The sequence below is a fragment of the Charadrius vociferus genome, unplaced genomic scaffold (genome assembly GCF_000708025.1).
Source record: "Charadrius vociferus isolate BGI_N301 unplaced genomic scaffold, ASM70802v2 scaffold118, whole genome shotgun sequence".
NCBI classification, from domain to species: Eukaryota; Metazoa; Chordata; class Aves; order Charadriiformes; family Charadriidae; genus Charadrius; species Charadrius vociferus.
The window spans coordinates 1,085,284-1,103,470 of NW_009649846.1; the positions used below are offsets into that span (position 1 = coordinate 1,085,284).

At 42.4% G+C, this 18,187-nt stretch overlaps 1 protein-coding gene across 1 annotated transcript; it reads left to right on the forward strand.

Annotated features, from left to right (window-relative positions):
- Nucleotides 1–7,235: 7,235 nt before the first annotated feature.
- LOC104291653 (vitelline membrane outer layer protein 1-like) lies at nt 7,236–9,201 on the forward strand. The gene is given in 5 exon segments (XM_009890913.1): nt 7,236–7,278; nt 7,281–7,354; nt 7,356–7,404; nt 8,102–8,195; nt 8,913–9,201. Coding segments are annotated over 5 exon segments (549 nt in total).
- The last annotated feature ends 8,986 nt before the right edge of the window (nt 9,202–18,187 follow it).

Sequence of the window (18,187 nt, forward strand, 5' to 3'; positions counted from 1 at the left end):
GGAAAAGAAGTGAACGTCTTAGTGCAAAGAGTTTAAAAAACTATGAGATGTGCAAAACAATTTCTTCGTTACTGGCCAAGGTTTCTCCTTTCTTTCTGCTCAACAAGTTCCTTAAGAATGTTTGATTTTTTTGCTGGCCACCCTATGCAGGTAGAAATCACAATAAGATCTAGTGACAAATGGAACTTTATGTGTTTTCAGTTCTTGTGTAGGCATGACACACAGCAAGTAATGCTGAGATTAATTTAGTATGAAGGAAAAGGGAAAGGATCCTCTGTAGAAATTCTGAGTGTAGTGCATCATAATTTAAGCATGAGACAATAGTGTCGTACTGTTATGAAAATGGCAGGAATCGTGCTGGAAAGCCTAAACAAGGTCCCGCCCTTGCTCTCTAATCAGGCATTTCAACTAAACAAGCAAGTAGAAAGTTTCCACCTTTCCAGTACCACACTTCAATGGCAAGGTCTCTGTTGAAATGCTGTTCAAAAATGCAAGCTTCCAGCCATGCTGAATAACCTTTCCTCTCAGCATTTGGTTCATCTTAGCTGGGATATTGGGTACAGTTCTGGATGATGAAATTCAAGGAACCTGTGGACCTACCAATAGTGGAGAGTGAAAAAATATCCCCAAACCTACCCCATAAAACACCAGATCTAGAAAATTATATAGGCAGTAGGACTGAAAGAATTTGGATTATTTAGTGGGAATACAAGACTGAAAAGTGATGTGATGGTAGTCTTCCTGTGTGTCAATGGTTGTGGAGGGAAGAAACAAATAAACTATACTATTATGAACAAGAAAAAACAGTTGTCTTTTACATTTCTGAAGACGTTAGGAGAGTGAGTCCAACAGTAAAGACAGCTGAGCACTACACTTTCTTGCTTAAGGGATCTGAGGTGTGTTTACCATTGAAAGTTTTTAAGCACAGGTTGGACAAACATCCTTCATCCTTTGGAAACACAGGTGTGGACTGATCCTGCCTTAGGGCTGCAGGCATGGACAAGCTGTCCTGTTACCTCTCTTTAGGTTCTCTATCTCAGATTGATTTATAGAGAGGATTGTTCTGTGGCGCTCTGGCAAAAATAAACAGTTTTGGCATGCCGGCCAAAAGGAAGGAATGGGGAACTGAAAGAAATTGAGAGCTCCCACTGCAGGGCAATTAGGATTTCACAAGAATGTGTTAAAATAATTAGTCATTGTAAACAAAAATTACAATGAGCAATAAAAGAATAAGGCTATAGAAAGAAGACATACATAACTCATAGATGAAGGAAGTTAGTTCTATTGATAATACAGAAATGAAAATTATGAGAAACTGTAAAGATTGTAGTTTCCATGTTTAAAACCACTAATGGATGCTCAGCCTAGTAGGTAAGATAACCAAATTGTCTAAGTTTCCGAGGCAAGTTTTACATGAAAGTTGGGGTCATGGGCAGGTAGGAAACTGCCTGAAGACAAGTTCACAACAAGAGGAGCACCACCTCTGAGTAAAATGCTTCTTTATACCCCATCACTAATCCAAAACTGTCTCCTCCTACATCTGAGAAACAGCTATACTTAGCCTGTCGTCTGCTGTAAAGTGCCTTTCTCTGCTCATGCAGCTAGAAAATCCTGGCTCTTGTCTCACTTCTGACGTCTCTCACTTGCATTTTTCCTGCTATTCTATTTTCTATTAATCTGAGTCAATTTAACAAATGAGAAAATGAGGACCAGACAGCACATAATTTGATTACTCATGTTCTCTTAAACATTTGCCCATATTACTGAAAACGAATTCTAATTCAGCACTACTGTTTTTAGCCTACTAAAGCCTAAAAAGAGATTGAGGTTATAAGAATAGTCCAGATGGGGACCATGCCTCCCTGTAGTCAGCAGAGATGAATGGGTATTTTTAGGGAAAGGTTCATGTGAAGGTATCTGTTTCTTTCTGTTGTCGTCATATTGTCTCTCTCAGCGGCTATAAAGGAAGCCCATGGTGATTATTTCAGATGGAGACATATGCACTGTAAATGTCTAAATTCAGTCAGAATCCCACCCATTTTTTTCTAGATAATGCAACCCTTTGCTTGTTCATACTTTCATAGAATAGAATAGATTCTTTGTTGCTCTTTCATATTTCTTTGGCAATAGGTGTGATTTCTGGGTTCGCTGATGAACTGTTTCCATGAGACAGTGGGTTCTTTTGCAGGATTCAACTACCTGGAGGGTGACTCATCTTCCTTTCAACCTGCAGGTGAGAGAGGTTTGCCAGAACCAGGCTGTGTGATTTACACCCGATTTATACCTAATCATGACGGCCAGTTTGGACATTGGAGCTGGTGAGGGACATGGCTACTGAGAGCTGGTTTGCGGTAACCAGCATCTTGGTAACAGAGTGGGAGGAGAATAAAATGGCCTGGAGCATACAGAAACACACAGTCATTCAACCAAAACTACCCCTCTGTACTTACTGACTTGTTTGGTGGATGCTGTCTACCTTCACGCCTCTCCTGAGACCCTGGGCACATGCTGCCTTCAACCCTTCCTACAGCTCACTCAAAAAACATCACTGAGATTATCTTCATGGCCATTTATGTTGCCTTGTTGTTGATGATGATGGTTGATGTTGAATGTAGAATGGTTGATGTTGAAGGGACCTCTTGTTGTTCCTGTCAACATCTCTCTTCCAGTTCACAGAATCACACAGTCATAGAATGGTTGATGTTGAAGGGACCTCTGGAGGTAATCTGCTCCAACTGCCTGCTCAAGCAGAGTCACCTAGAGCCAGTTCCCAGGACCTTGTCCAGATAGCTTTTGACTGTCTCCAAGGATGGAGACTCCACAACCTGTCTGGGAACCTGTGCGAGTGCTCAGTCAACCTCACCACAAAAACGTGTTCCCTGATGTTCAAAGGGAATCTCCTCTGTGTCAGTTTGTGCCCGTTGCCTCTGGTCCCGTCACTGGACAGCACTGAAAAGGGCCTGGCTCCATCTTCTTTGCATTCTTCCCTCAGCTGTTTATATACATGGATGAGGTGCCCCTGAGCCTTCTCTTCTGCAGGCTGAACAGTCCCAGCTCTCTCAGCTTTCCTCATAGGAGAGACATTCCAGTGTCTTAATCATCTTCATGGCCGTTCATTGGAATCTCTCCAGTAAGTCCATATCTCTCTTGTACCGAGGAGCCCAGCATCATTCACAGGACTCCAGGTTTGGCCTCACCAGCACTGAGTAAAGAAGGATCACCTCTCTTGACCATTTGGCAACACTTTGCCTGATGCAGCCCAGGATACCGTTTGCCATCTTTGCTGCAAGAGCACATTACTGGATGATGTTCAACCTGGTGTCCACCAGGACCCCCAGGTCTTTTTCTTCCAAGCTGCTTCCCAGCAGAGTGGTCACCAGCATGCACTGGTACATGGCATTGTTCTTCCCCATGTGCGTGACTTTGCGCTACTCCTTGGTGAATGTCATGAAGTTCCCATCAGCCCATTTCTCAGCCTGTCGAGGTCTCTCTGGATGGCAGCGTGACCCCCTGACATATCAGCCACTCCTCCCAGTTTTGTGTCTCCAGCAAACCTGCTGGCAGCAAAACTGCCCCGTCATCCAGATCATTAATGAAGATCTTAAAGAGGACTGGGGCCAGTATTGACCCCTGGTGTACACTGCTAGTTATTGGCCTCCAACCAGACTTTGTGCCTCTGATCACCACCCTCTGGGCCTGGCTGTTTGGCCAGTTTTCAATTCACCTGAGTATCTTGCAGGTTTTATTTACTTGCAGAGAAAGTGAGCTCACCAGAGGTTCCTTTCACCTCCCCAGGCCAGAAGACCTGCTGGCAGCGCAACGAACGATCTATGAGCAGATGTAGACCCTGAACCTCAATCTAAGATGGAAATTCTCTCCTATTAGCACACAGAGAAGATTTCACATCAAAGGAAACTTTTTTAATTTGACAGACTGGAATGGAGAAGTTCTTGCTTGCATCTGACCAGCCGATTCGAGTGTGTTTCTGAGTTATGGACATCAGTGTACAATGCTTGTCCTTTGTTTCTATCTCTTGGCAAATCATCATACTAGACCCCTCCCTGCTCCTGGAAACTTCTGGTGTGAGCTGGATCCTGCGAAGAAGGGAGCAAGAATGTCCAAGATGGGGGTTAATATGAATAGTTAAAAATTACGACACTATGCTCATTTCTACTTCTGTGTCTTGTTGATAAAAGAAACTTCAAACTTTTTCTAAATTAGTATATTTAATCTTTTGCAGGGAATTCTACAAAACACATAGTAGAGGAGATAATAGGAACTGATTTTCTCTGCCTGACATAGAAATATATTAATTACTAGGTTTTAAAAATGCCCAATCCTTACAATTTTAAGGAAGTAAAAACCAGAAATGACTCTGGTGCATGACTCTCTTCAGAACACAGACAAAGTACCGTGCTGAAATACATCAGGATCTCCACGGGCTTGAAGAGCTCCTGACAGACCATTAGGAGCAGGATGGAGGTACGTGCACTGTGGATGGAGAGCAGAGCTACTGGAGACCGAAACGGGAGCGAGAAAATTGAAGCAGGTGTGGTCTTGCATGACTTCACAGTCTATTGCTGTGCTTTTCAAAAGCTATGGGATGAGGCTGGGCAGTCTGGGAAGTCTCTCAAATGATCATTGACCTTTGAGCAACAGATGTACCTGAATATGAGAAATTGAGTGTATGAGAAAGAAAACACACAATAGTGCCAAATAAAGTTTGTATTCCTAAGTGTGTGGTATTTTCAAGTATAAAAATAAGAAATAAATCCATTTTCATGAGCTGTCAATATATCATTTTTTCAATAACATCATAAAATGAAGCAAATTGTGTATGGTATATGTTTTTATATGTTATAGATATAAATTTATTTTGCATGTTCCATGTAAGTTACAAATATTTCTTTGCATCAAAATATTAATTTTATAAAATTATCATACCAGTTACTATTATATTCATCTGTTTATTTTTAAATTTTTAGAAGTATTTATAAAAGCTGAAGAATAATGGCGTAATTTTCATGCTCCTCTGCTTGCAAAAATAATTGTATTCAGCTGGATGAATAATGAAAGCATGAAATACCCTGTATCATCATCATTTTAGCGTAGTCATGTTTTGTTAATCAAATTCATCAGTTTGCCAATTCTTTTTAAAGCTATGTTCTGACATTATTTCAAGGATATTAAAATACAGGAGAGGCAGGGAGAAAGTAGGGTACGCGTGTCAGTAAGAGGTCCGATCTCACCATTGTAGAGTTCTTTTTATTTTGATATTTGAGGTTAGCTGATCTTAGAAAACATTTCAAGGCATCCAAACAAAATTAGCACCACTACACAGTCGCAGAAATCCATGGCATTTGTACATATTAAGTGCTATCTAAGCTGTGTACTCTGAAATCGAGCCCAAGGCAGCTCAATTTTGGCACCACAGGTTACCAGGTACTTTCTTTGGTTGAGAATAGGGAAAATGATTCTTCCCAAGCCCCAGAGTGACAGTGCTCATCCTGGGCCTGAGTTTTCTTAGTGGCCTCTGAAGTGTGTGTAGGAGTCATTTCTCATTGCCAAATCCCTGAGGGTGACCTCAATGCTCTCCTGCCTCACTCTGCTCCCCTGTCACCCTGAGGGTTCACCGTGCTCAGGGATCCTCCCTCTGGGGCTGGGAAGCGACAGAAATCTCCTGATCGGAGCAGAATCCGAGGGTGTGCGGGTCCTGCCAGACTGTGGGTCAGCACCACTGCTGCCAGAGGTGAAGCAGCCAAAGGGAGATGGTTTGGGGCCAGCAAAGCAGAAACGAATGTGGAGATTCTGCTGCTTCTTTTGTGGTGTTAACACCAGGTCCTAGACATTTCCTTCTGACTCCCACTGCTTCTTTCCATTCATGTGCAGCCAAAGGCAGGTCTGGGTGCCCCAGCTGCCACCATGTGACCCTGTCTGAGCTCACCAGCTGTGATCGCATGGTCCTTGGCGGGGAAAGCACCTTTCCCCTGGGCTTGGACATCCCCCCCTTGGAGAAACAAGATGGAAGTCCTGGTTTAAAAAGGAAAACAGGCTGTGCCTCCATCAGATGCTGTGCTGTTTGGGTGCCTTCCCCTGAAAGGCTTGTCCAGCTTCCCACCATCTCCGTTTGCAGATCTTGTCACGTGCACAAAGCACTGACAAGCAGAAGCGGGGTACAGAGCCAAGGGTGGGAAAAACAACATCACCTCTTAATGGGACAGGAACAGAGGGAGCAGAGCAGAGACTGAAAGAGGGAGACTGTCTTCTGATAATTCAAGGTTTGGCACCCCATCTTGCTATAAAATCCTGAGGCTTGAGACGCTTTCCTCAAATGTATTCTGCTCTTTGCCTCTTGAACAGAGAAACAGCCTGTGCCAGACCCTGCAAGCCTGACTAAGAGCCCTAAGAAGCATTGGTTATCTGTATGTTAAGAGAGTCTCAACTACAGGGTTTCAAATTCAGCTCTCCCTGCATCCTGGCATCCTCAGAGACTGTGCATTCAAGTTCAGTGTCGCCTTTCTGGAAAACTTGCCTTCCATGTCTCCTCCCAATGGCAATGTCCCACTGTCTCTCTGAGAGTCACTGTGAGCAGCCCAGCATGTCTGACTTAAGTTAAGCTTGTCACAAAGCACAGTGTTTTTTATTGAAATAAAAATCACAGTGAAAAAAATGACATTGAAACTATAAATAGACTGTACATACGGCAAGCTTACCAGGAATCCTGTTCAACACAGGGTGCTGGGAGACACAAGGCTTGAGTATACTTTATTCCAGACCAGGTCCCCCATGTTTCTTTGTATAGATTGACCTGTCTTGCTAGACATCCAGCAATAACTAAAATGGTTATGACAGTTTCCCTCTAAAGGCAATGTCCTCATTGCCAAGAATATTCCCAGCCAGCAGCAGGAATCGATATCAAGCCTCTGCCAAGTTGTTCCACAGGCACTCTGAGAATGGCAAAGAGCACGTAGGTCTCAATATAGCCCTTCAGTGATGGTGGATACCCCTGCAGCCACAGCATCTGCTGCACGGTGGCTGTCAAACTCTCTGGGCTCCCAGGGAGCTCCTCAAGGGCACTCTGAGCGGGTCAACAAGTGTCGTGTCACTGACTGGGTAGAAACTTGTTCCTATGGTGTTTGTTGATGGACTGGTGGGGAAAGGCAAACTGCCTTGGCAGGGTATATATTCCCCCATCCATGTACCAGCTCTCCTTCAGCAGATGCAGAGTGCAAGAGATGAAGCTCCTCATGCCAGCTACCCTCATCCTGCTCCTCTCCCTTGCAGCCCAGGCACAGAGGCACGTGAATACACCTCTGTCCTCACTGTGCCCAGTGGAGGCCACTGGGGCAAGTGGGGGGGGTCGGCAATTTTTCCACTATGGCTATGCCAATGGATTTGCACTGAGGGTAAAATTCTTCCTATTTGAGCTGAAGCTAAAATTCTCCCTATTTCCCACTGTCTTCTGTCCCTGTGCCCTGGTATACAGCTCTCACCTCTCAGGAGGGTCTTCTCAGAGTCAAAGGACTTTTTGCAGAGATTTTCCGCTTCCTGAGTATTGTACTCTGTACATAAAACTATGAGTCTTTTGGAAAACTTAGTCTAGAAGATGTTGCCACTATAGTTATGATTTTTTTTATAGTATATGATATTTATTTTTTTTTTTTAGGACAAGAGGTCTCAATCAGATACAGCAAAACCAGGGCTACTGCCAGAATTGTTTTTCTCTCAAACTCTTGGGCTGGCAGATGCATGGTCTCCATGTAGCTGATTTTACTGGGAGAAGCCATGTAAATGCTGAAATCTGCTACTGGAATCAGGGAGAGAGGCAGCCGTCTCCAGCATCTCTCCTGGGGACTCAGAGTCTCTGCCTTACACATTGGGTCAGAAATAGTTAGAAAACACGAAGAACATGTTACAAGGGTTATGTAGGTGCATTACGGTTTCCTAGTGTGACAGACTTCTTTTCCCATGTGCTTCCCAAGGCATTTTCTCTTTATTATTACAGAAAGGAACTGGAGCTTTATATGACTGGCACTTAAAGGACTTCTCCTGAGTCCTCTCCCCCTTGCCTTTACCTCTGTCCTTGTATATTTTCTACCATGGGTGGAGCCCTCCCAGTTTGGAAGAGATGACACAGCTCTGAACAGTATATGCCTGCATTGTCAAGATGACTCAGTCATTGAGTCCTTGGTTGGGGGAGTAAGTAACACCATTTTTTCCCTTATTTGTCATGCACCAGCTCCCAAAATATCCATAGGTGTCACCATTTGCAGTGGTCACTTCTCTGACTTGTTTGTCTACATAGTCCTGGCGTATAAAATAAATTAAAACAGGTGGTTATGGTTTTGGTTCATTCATTTTTAGGGTAATTAAACACAGTTACTTCACATTACCACCTTCTGTCTGCTCTTGAAGTTTCTGCAGGGCACTGTGAACCACCCAAGTATCATTGCAGGGCTAGAGTCCCTCTTGGAAATATGCAATACATGGGGCAGATGCGAGGAAAGGGGTTTTTCACCACACATTTAGAAACCGTTTGGGTGAAGCCCAGGCCCTGCTGAAGTGAACAGCACTGCACCTTTGGATGGCAAAGTGTCTGCTCTCCCTGCTGCCTGGTGCGTACTTATCAGACAGCTCAAGGTTTCACCATAAAACACATGCCCAGGCTGTACTTGGAGTTTCCACCAGTATCATAATTATCCAATCTCGGACTTCCTGATGTTTTTCTGATGAGATACCAATAAAGAGAAAAGTACACCTTTGGAAAGTAAGGGGCCCCCGACTGCAGCGGGATGTTGCACTGGTCACTGCTGTGAGCAAGGAAGTGTCCAACCTGAGGGCAGCATGGTAAGGAGAAGAAGCACTTTGTAGCAGTTTGCACAACCCAGGTATTCCTCTGTCTGCTTTTTTGCCAGGTGGGGTTCCTGGACCAGCTTCCAAGTTTGCCCTGGAGGCTACCTGATCTCCTTCTCATTGAGAACAGAGAAGTCCCAAGGAGGAGGTGATGACACCACAGCCAACAACATCCAGTTCAGATGCTCAGATGCAATTGTCCTAGTAGGTGATGGACTATCGTGGGGTAGATTTGGCCCATGGAGCAAAAGCTGCAACGTATGCAGTCTCCAGACCAAGGTAGAGCCCCCCCAGGGGCTTCAGAATGACACAGCACTCAACAATGCGAAGTTCTTCTGCTGTAAATGAGCACTTGCTCCATCTTCATCACTGCCTACACATCACATATCCCACAGCAAATGAAACACCAGTAACGCTTGGCTTTAGCTTTATACTGGGCCATGCCTGTGACGTTTTGATTGTTTGCATCTTGCCATACCAGCCAATGCCTTAAATGATGATGTCTTTTACAGCTACCACCATGTTAGCATAGCTTCTCATAGTCACTGAAGCATATTATGTTCACAAGAATCATCCCATCATGTAACTGCTGGTATATCGCTGTCAAAATGGCCAACCTCTGACAATTGCTTAGAGCTGAAGAACAGATTTCTCAATTATTTTTTTTCCCTGACTAATGAGTTTCTTTCAGATTTGCCAGGTTTGCTCTGCCCATTTTTTCCCTTGTTTGAAATAATATTTGACCTGTTGACATGACAGACAGGGAAGAATGGGTATTAGTTTGAGTCTACTTGAAGTTTCTGACCAAAGAAAAAATGACCAATGAGAGTTAAATGGGGTGAAATGGAAATTTGGGTGGGCTCATGAGAAGCATAAAAGGTTTGGTATCATTGCCCACTCCTAACTCTAATTGCTTCAAAACGTGTACATGTTTTCTACAAGAAATCTGTTAGCTCATACCGGAGCTCCTGCCTTAGGGAACATGGTTAGAAAGTGTGCTTACACTGAATTTTCACCTAAGTGTGGCTGTGGTGCCAGCTGGGTGAGCTCCCCAAACCTCCCTTGTTGCTGCTTTGTAGTGAGCTCCACTGGCTCACCCAGCTGTTAATGCAAAACTCATTTTCATGGGACTTTTTTTTTGCTTGTTTGTTTGTTGCCTCTGGGCTTCATGCTCTAAATAGAATGGGGAGAATCCAAACTAAAAATAAACTCTATGTCATTCCTCCATTTTTTATGCTCCAATTTACTGGAGAAGCTTGAATTTATTACCTTGTCCTGATGTGCTAGATGTAAAGAATGTACTCTTAATTTGGGGAAAAATCATGCCTGGACATTATTATTGTGCCCTAATGTCTGAGCCAGTGGGCCTCTCTGGCAAGAGTTTGAGAAGACTTATTGCCTCTCTGAGCACCTTTAAAGAAGCACAGCTGTTGCTCTGTTGCTATTCCCTCAAAGCAACGCATTACGCATCTTTGTGTACTTGAAACAAGGTAGGGGCACGGTGTTGTCATTATCTAGGTGACTGTTTGGGCTGTGGAGATGTCGCTTCCAGGACCACAGCCACGTCAAGTGACACAGGGCTGATGGATGGAGGTTCCTTCTGCCAGTTTGTATCTGCTGCTTAGTAGATACCCAGCAGCCATCACCACTCTGGTTCTTCATCCATGAGAAATTTTCATCCTGTCACTTACCTCAAAAAATACTTGAATAATAACTATTTTCTTTTTAAGAGGAATGGAATACAGCAGGCAAAAGAATAGAATAAACATGATATACACTTTGGTTAAAAGGGTTTTAATAAAAAAATCAGGGGGTTGCTTTTGAGTAGATCACTGGTATGTCTAACTGTGTACTATGTCTAGTGGCAGTGCTTAATATCTAATGCTTGCTGCAATAAAAAGTTTCTGAGTCAGGGAAGTGATGACTATGAATTTTATAGGCAAAGCCAACAGCAGTCATTGATCCTTTGGTGTCTAGTAATGTTCTCCAATTCTGGCCTTTGGAGCACATAACAATTTCTCATGATGCTTGTGTCATTTTGCTTCCCAGTCCCCATTTTTGACAACACAGGAATTTTCCAAGTGGTGGGTAAGAGCAGAGAAACCAGCCACACAGAACTCAGGACTGACTGCATCTACTGCAACCAGGTGGAGAATAAAACACTTCTCTTGGCTCTGTCTTTACTGCACAGGGTATCGCTTCCTGTCTTCTGTGATTCTGTGATTCTACCATTCTATGATTCTGCTTCCTGAGACACAGCTGGAATAAACTGATGCGTCTCCAACAATATCATTCAAAGTTACTTCAAGTGAAGCACTTATCAAAGCCTCAGTAGTGCAAGAAGAAAGATGCCTGGGTCTGAATGATTTTATTTAAAAAAAAATAATATGAAACTTTCCAGACAGACCTTCTGCTGCAAATATGCATAGTTCTGATTTATTTTATCTGAGGGTCTGATTTATTTCTTAACCTTTGAAGCTGTTTTTTAATAATTTGGTATATTTTAGGTGATTCTTTAACTGCTTTCTGTCCTCCTCTTGACTGCAGACATTTTAAGCATGCAAAGTTTTTTTTTAAAGAAATGTTTATTTTGCAAAACCAGCCCAGTCAGCACTTGAAATACAAGGGATTATTAGCTTCAAGGAAGCGTTTTGTAACTTCTATCTCCATTTGGGAGTTTCTGAAAAAATCCTTATTTGTCATATATTCAGCTCTCTATAAACATTCAAATCCCTCAGCTCTAGTACTTAGTAGCAAAAAAACCCCAACCCTGAAGTAGCAACCTTTTTCTAACAAGCTGAACTAAACTAAATTAAAACTAAATTCTGATGCTATCATGGTTAACTGGGATTAACTGTGACCACACAGAAAATTACTTTCCAAAATGACTGTGTTTACAAACCCCACACATGGACATGTCTTAATTTGCATCTAGTTGCTTGACTTCCATTTTCTTACAAGGTAAGGTTCATTTCAGCTTGTGAACTGGCCATCCAGTATAATTAGTGAGGTCATATTTGAGGGCATAAGAATAAAAATAGCTGCACTGATCCAAACAAAACAGGCTTCATTCAATGGAAGTGAACAGGAATCATGGTGACATTATCTGCATCATCTTCCAAAGCCTGTGGAATCCCTTTGCTCATGCAAAGGCAGCTCCATGCACTTCACAGTAGTCTTAGAGGGCCAACTACTGGTCACTTTCCACCAGAGCAAGTAGGACAAGCAAAAATCATCAAGTATTTTATACTACAATATTGTATGATCAGTGTCACCAACAGCAGCAACATGACATTCCAAGTGCTTTTTTTTCTCAACATGTGAGTAAGTTGTGTGCCTTGGAAAGATACGCTGTGTGGATCTAAGTTGCATGTGCAGCCAGTTATGTGTAGTTTCTCTGTTCTCCAGGCAGAGCTGGTTTCTAAGAGAGTTAATTGTTTGAATGGCCATTATCACTGAGCTGAAGTGCCTTAAAGAAGAAGTTACTTTTCTTTTGAGTGATTTATTCAAGAAGTGGTGCCTGTTTTCTTATGTCTATGTGTGTGTATATGTAGATAATTGAAACACTTGAACTTCATATCACACATTTCTTCTCCAGAGGGTAGGCGAAGTTGGAAGGCTCCAAACATCTGCTTCTTCTCTGCAAATGAATGATTCAGTTAATTTTTGAGGTTGCACTGGGGGAAGAATTGTTCACATCATCAGCAAAACTGACCTTTTATACTTCCCTGTTGTGCCAGGTGTAACATGGCTTCATGTTGGTGTTTGAATAGACACTCCAAACAAGTGCAATTCCAAGAAATGTTTGGAAAACAGAATATTGCCTCCTCTTCATGTACTTTCTCATGTATTTGTCAGCAACTTCAAAATCAAATGGGGATGTTTTTTATCATCTGAATACTAATGGAATACTTTCAGCCAGGCCTCCTCTAACGGTTTACTTGCATAGCATGGGTCATATATAGAAAAAGATGGGGTGGGGCTGCAACTTAGAAGCTTGAGCTGAGCAGTTGTTAGCCGTGTGCTGCACTCAAGGTGGAGGAATCAAACTCAACTGAAATGAAGCTATGAAAGCTTCACCAAAGTGTACTGGAACTGATGCGGTTGAAACTGTGTGTAGCTGGAAACTGCACGTAGCTGGAAACTGCGAGTAGCTACAGCTACATGACTTCAAAAATTCACTGTGTCCCTGGCACATCTAAGAGTCAGGAACATGTTGCCAAAGAACTGCCAGCCAGTTCCTGTGGGATGACAATGGGACTAGTGGCAAAACCAAGGACAAGCATGAATTATCCCTGCACCTACTGATAGTGTGGCAATTTTGGGGCTGGAGTATGAGTAGGCTTGGGGAAGGTGAAGAGTTTTCCACCCATCCATGCACATATGGCACAGCTTCCAGGGCAGCTGGCAGAAGCAGCAGGTCTGGAGATTTCCAGAAGTGATTTTTTAAAAGTCAATTCTATTGAATAAGAATAAATTAGGTCCAGAACAAACCTTCTGGTATTGTTACACCAGTGAACCAAGCTGTGAGACTGCTTCTAGAAAGTTGGCCTTAGAAATCTTAGCCTTTATGGCATTGTTCCCACTGCATGAAAAAAATAAATATTCCACCCACCACAGGTATTCTAAAGCTTAAGTTATTAGGTTTTGTGAGATGCAAAGAAAACAGCTGAAGGTTCTTTAGCTTCATACGATTGTTAATGCTATACACGATGGAGATGTGCAGCATGCAGTTCATGCTCAATCTGTCATAGTTACCTTTGTTAGCCTTTAAAGTTAACCCTAATTAACTAGCATGATTACCGGTGAGGAAACAACTGAAAAAATCTGTTTTAGAATTTTCTGAGTATAATTATTTGGAAAAGATGCTACAGAATGTAAGCAGCAGTGAATATTAACCTACGGGTCCTGAGGAGAAAAACAGCAGGGCCTTGGAGAGGTGATTCAAGAAGGATTGAATTCTGGCTTCCATCTTCCCTTGCAACACTGAGCTTGTGGGTATGCCTTTGTCCCACGGGACTGTATAGCTATAGTATTGTGCTTGAATCCTAACTTTTTGTCTGAGAAGTTGTTGCATGGTTTGTGCCTGCCTGCTGTGTCTCCATCTCTGCGGAAATGAAGCCCACCTGCAGCAGTCCAGGCTATAGCTAGTGATGTTAGAAACTGTTGTCCTGGCAGGATGAGAGGGTAGAAGGTACCTCCCTGGCTGAGTGAAATCTAGGGAGACTGAATGAGACAAGACGTCCCATGGAAAGTGCTGTCTGGCAGTTCAGAAACACAACAGCAAAGTGGCAACACAAGATGTATCAAAACCGTATTTCTCTTGAGCAGATAATACATAACCTTTCTTAGAGACTTCCTCTTTTAATGAATGTTTCCTGTGCTTTCCATATCCTACTGGAACTTGGTAGACCTCAATCACCTCATAGCACCTTACAACACAGACTGACTCTGTATAGCTTGCTGAGGTTTGGTGGCTGCTGCAACTATTCAGCTAGTTTGATGACATTTGGCTGCACTAACAAATGGGCCTCTCCAGCAAACAGCAGCAACGATTTCTTTTTGAGCACTCAAACCCAGTTCAATAGCAGTGATGGAGTAGTGGTAGTTTTGTGCATTCCTTCATGAACATAAACCATCACAACAGACATCAATGGACCATTCAGGGGCTTCGTAGCAGAGAAAACAAGTGAAGGTGCTGCAAGAACACTTGCATGACCTTATTAACTCAGTCTGTGGAAAATAATGTTTTTCAGAGGGAACAGGACAGTAGGAGAAGTTTGGTTACTGCATGAGTTGTTTCAGGATCAGGCCCTGAACAGATCTGAGATACGCTTTTGTGTTTCTGCAGATCTCTTTCTCAGGGAGAGCATTCTGCAGCTGTTTTGTAAATGGTTTAGAAGGGCATTGCCAAAATATAAGTGACTAGCCTTGTTGAAATCCAGAAAGGGCCATTCATACCCTAAAGGGCAATGTCTCTCCATGCTATCAAAAAATATTTTAACTTATTACACTTTCTCAAGTAGTGGGAGTAGATTAAAAAATTAATCCCCCAGTCTGATGCTGGGTCTGGCATGCCTTTCAATACTTGCTCCTTCCTCCAGCGATCTTTTTCATGTCAGTGAACTTTTTATGGTGAGATAACCAGAAGTAATTTAAAAAGCAACCTTCCTTCCCAGCTTTTGCCAACATTGTGATTATCAAGTAAGACCAATTTCTAGTGTATTGCTATAGCATCCACAACATGACTGGGATTGCTGTCAATGGGAAAACATGAAATATATTTTAAAAGTTGAATTGAACATCTTTTCTGAGGAGAAAAGACAAAAATAAATTCTGATTCCTGCAAACTACAGTGTTTGTGCTTCATTGCAACAGCAACTTCTGTGTACTTACTGGGAAGAGCAGTGTCAACAGGACAAAGCCCTTCTTAATTTCAAAAGCGATGTTCACCTCAGGAAAAGTAGTAACTTAATGAAAAAAATACCACTTCTATTTCTAGGTGTTTGCAAACAAACATCTGGGAATACTTCAGTGTTTTATGAAAAAACATAACTGTATTTCTCCTCTGGGTTACACTGGAGTCAGTGAAGTTACACATGTATAAAATAGGGGATAAGCGAGAGAGACACCAGCTTAGGAAATCATTACTGCATGATCTACCTGATGAAAAATTTCCTTTAAAGTCTAGCCAAATGACTGCAACTTTCCATGTGAGATTATAACACCTATGCTGCGGTGCTAAGTAGTTATCCAGCAGTACCTGCTGAGTCTCACTCCTATTAGAGGTGTAAGAAATCCTCTGGTGTCCTCCCAGGCTTTAAAACCCAGTTGGAAGTTCATCAATGAGTTATCTCGGAGGTGGCTCACCTTGAATGAGATACAGTGTCACAGTCTTGCTTGTTAAACAGGCTTTTATATAAGTGTTATGGTTTCCATAGAAACATAACTAAATCTTTCCTCCAGCATAATCCCAAAGGCTTTCACAGACCTGGAAAATGTGCGGTGAATAGTCAAATCATTTTTTTATGCTGACAAAAAGAATGCCACAGTTGTCACCCAGTCAAGTTTCTCACATGGGACAAAATAGGTTTAAAACCCACATAGCAGAATTGCCTTGCAGCATTCAGACATTTTCTGGAATTCCATTTCCCTGCAAGCCCAGGTTTATAAAGCTCTAATGAAAATTTACAGAACTGTGTAAGCAATAGATGGGAAAGACCTTGCTCATCTTTCTTCCCAAAGGATGTTGGTGAGTGCAAAATACATGAGAACAGAAACAATAATTAAGCTGATGATCTCTTTCCTGGGCCTATGATGTGCATTTTCTAGTGTTCTTCATGTCTAGTTTTAAATTTTCTCCCTAATTGTTGAGCCTCCCACTATGTAACAGGGATTTACCAGTTAGAAAGATTTCTGCTGTCAGTCAGTCTAGTGTCCTCTTGTGTGCTTTCACCTCAGTTCTCTTAGGTGTTCAGAACCTCGTTTGCCGTTCATGACTGAAGATATTTCATGACACTGTTCTTCTGTAAGAGAGATGGGCTGATCTGTACTAGTCGTTTAGTAGCTTGTGGTCATTCTAATGCAATCACCTAAAAAGGAGCCAGGCAATAAACTTGATCACTGGGCCCAGACTCTTAGTTCCTTCTTGACTGAGTTTTCCCAGCCATTTTTGGGGAGGCTGGTCTTTTTTTTTTTTTAGTGTTACAGACATGGATATTATAAAATAATTTTTTTGACTGTGGTCTGTGTGTTTTGTTCTTTCAGTGCTGAGGTGTACTGATTTCATGCCAGCTGAACAGCCAACAGAAAGAAAACCAAGAATGTTCAAGGTCTTCACCGTCTTTGTGCTCCCCTGTGATACCAAGGGATTGGGAACGGTCCTTTATATACCATGTCCCACCTCTTTACCTCCCCAGTTAGTTTTTCTATCTCCTGTGTTATGTCACTACAAAGTTAAAAGTTCCTATATAATTTTTCCTGGCATTGCTAATACAGTGCACAGAAGACTGATTCTGGATGGGTAACTGGAAACATTTTACAACTTTTTTTTCTCACCACTAGAGCACAAAAACACTAGTGAGCTCATCTAAACAAATTTGAATTAATGTTTAGGGTAAGATTTGTTGTGTTACTGTTGCTGGATGCATTAACAAGAATTTCTGCATTTTGAAGCTGATTTAGCAAGGCCATTTGACTGAGCTTTGAGAACCTGAGCCATTTGTCATGAAGCCTTCCTGCTCTCATCATACTTCTGTATGTTTTTCATTAAATCCTTGCATATTCCGTAACTAATCTATCATGAGGAAGGCTTCAAATGCAGAGTTCATACCCAAGAGAGTTTTCACAGATGGTCTGCAAATACATGAGGCCAAGAAATGTTGAGCTTGATGCTGTCTGTAGCAAGAAGCATGTAGCAACCTTCCTTTCTCAGGCAAATCCCAGCCTACGGGTAAAACCTGGGTTAAAAATAGGGAAAGTCCATAGTGTAAAATACTGAAAAAAAAAAATATTTCTGACTAACTACTGTGTTTAAGAATAAAAGATTTTAGAAAACAGATCAGGCTGTGCAGTGGGACCCCTGATCTCTCTCACAGTTTTCCGTAGTGGTCAAGATGTTGTGTTGGTGCTGACTCCTGTGGTGGACTGCAGGTCCACGTTGCACCATGTTGCTCTGGGAATATTGTCTCTCTGGGCTTGTGCACTCAGGCTAGGGAACATCGATAGGAAAAGAGGAAATGGCGTCAAGTTGCTCCAGGGGAGGTTTAAGTTAGACATTAGGAAAAACTTCTAAACTGAAAGGGTTATCAAAGACTGGAGCAGGCTGCCCAGGGAAGTGGTTGAGTTGCCATTCTTGGGTGTATTTAAAAGTCATCTAGATATGGTGCTCAGGGACGTGATTTAGAAATGGCTCTGGTAGAGTTAGATAACAGTTGGGCTTGATGATCTTAAAGGTCTTTTCCAGACATAACGATTCTATGATTCTGTCGTTCTATGTGCTCACTAGAGACTGCATTGTCTCTTTGCTCACCCTTTTAGAGGCTCATGAGAGGCTCCTGGAGGAAGAAGTCCCAATCCCATGAGACATGATTAAGGGAAACAAAAGTGAGATGTTTGTGTGTTATTTTAAAAGTCCATTCATAATCAGTTGGGTTCTATTTCTCGTAGGAGATATATTCACATACTCCTGTCGGGGGAGGAATTTCTGGCAATAATGAGGTACCTTCTGCAAGCTCTAACTGAGTCTGCTAGAAACTGAGGATTCTTTCTTTGGTGAAGCCAGCTACAACTCTCCCAATCTCCCAAGCATAATGACCCCTTCCAGCCTTCTCCA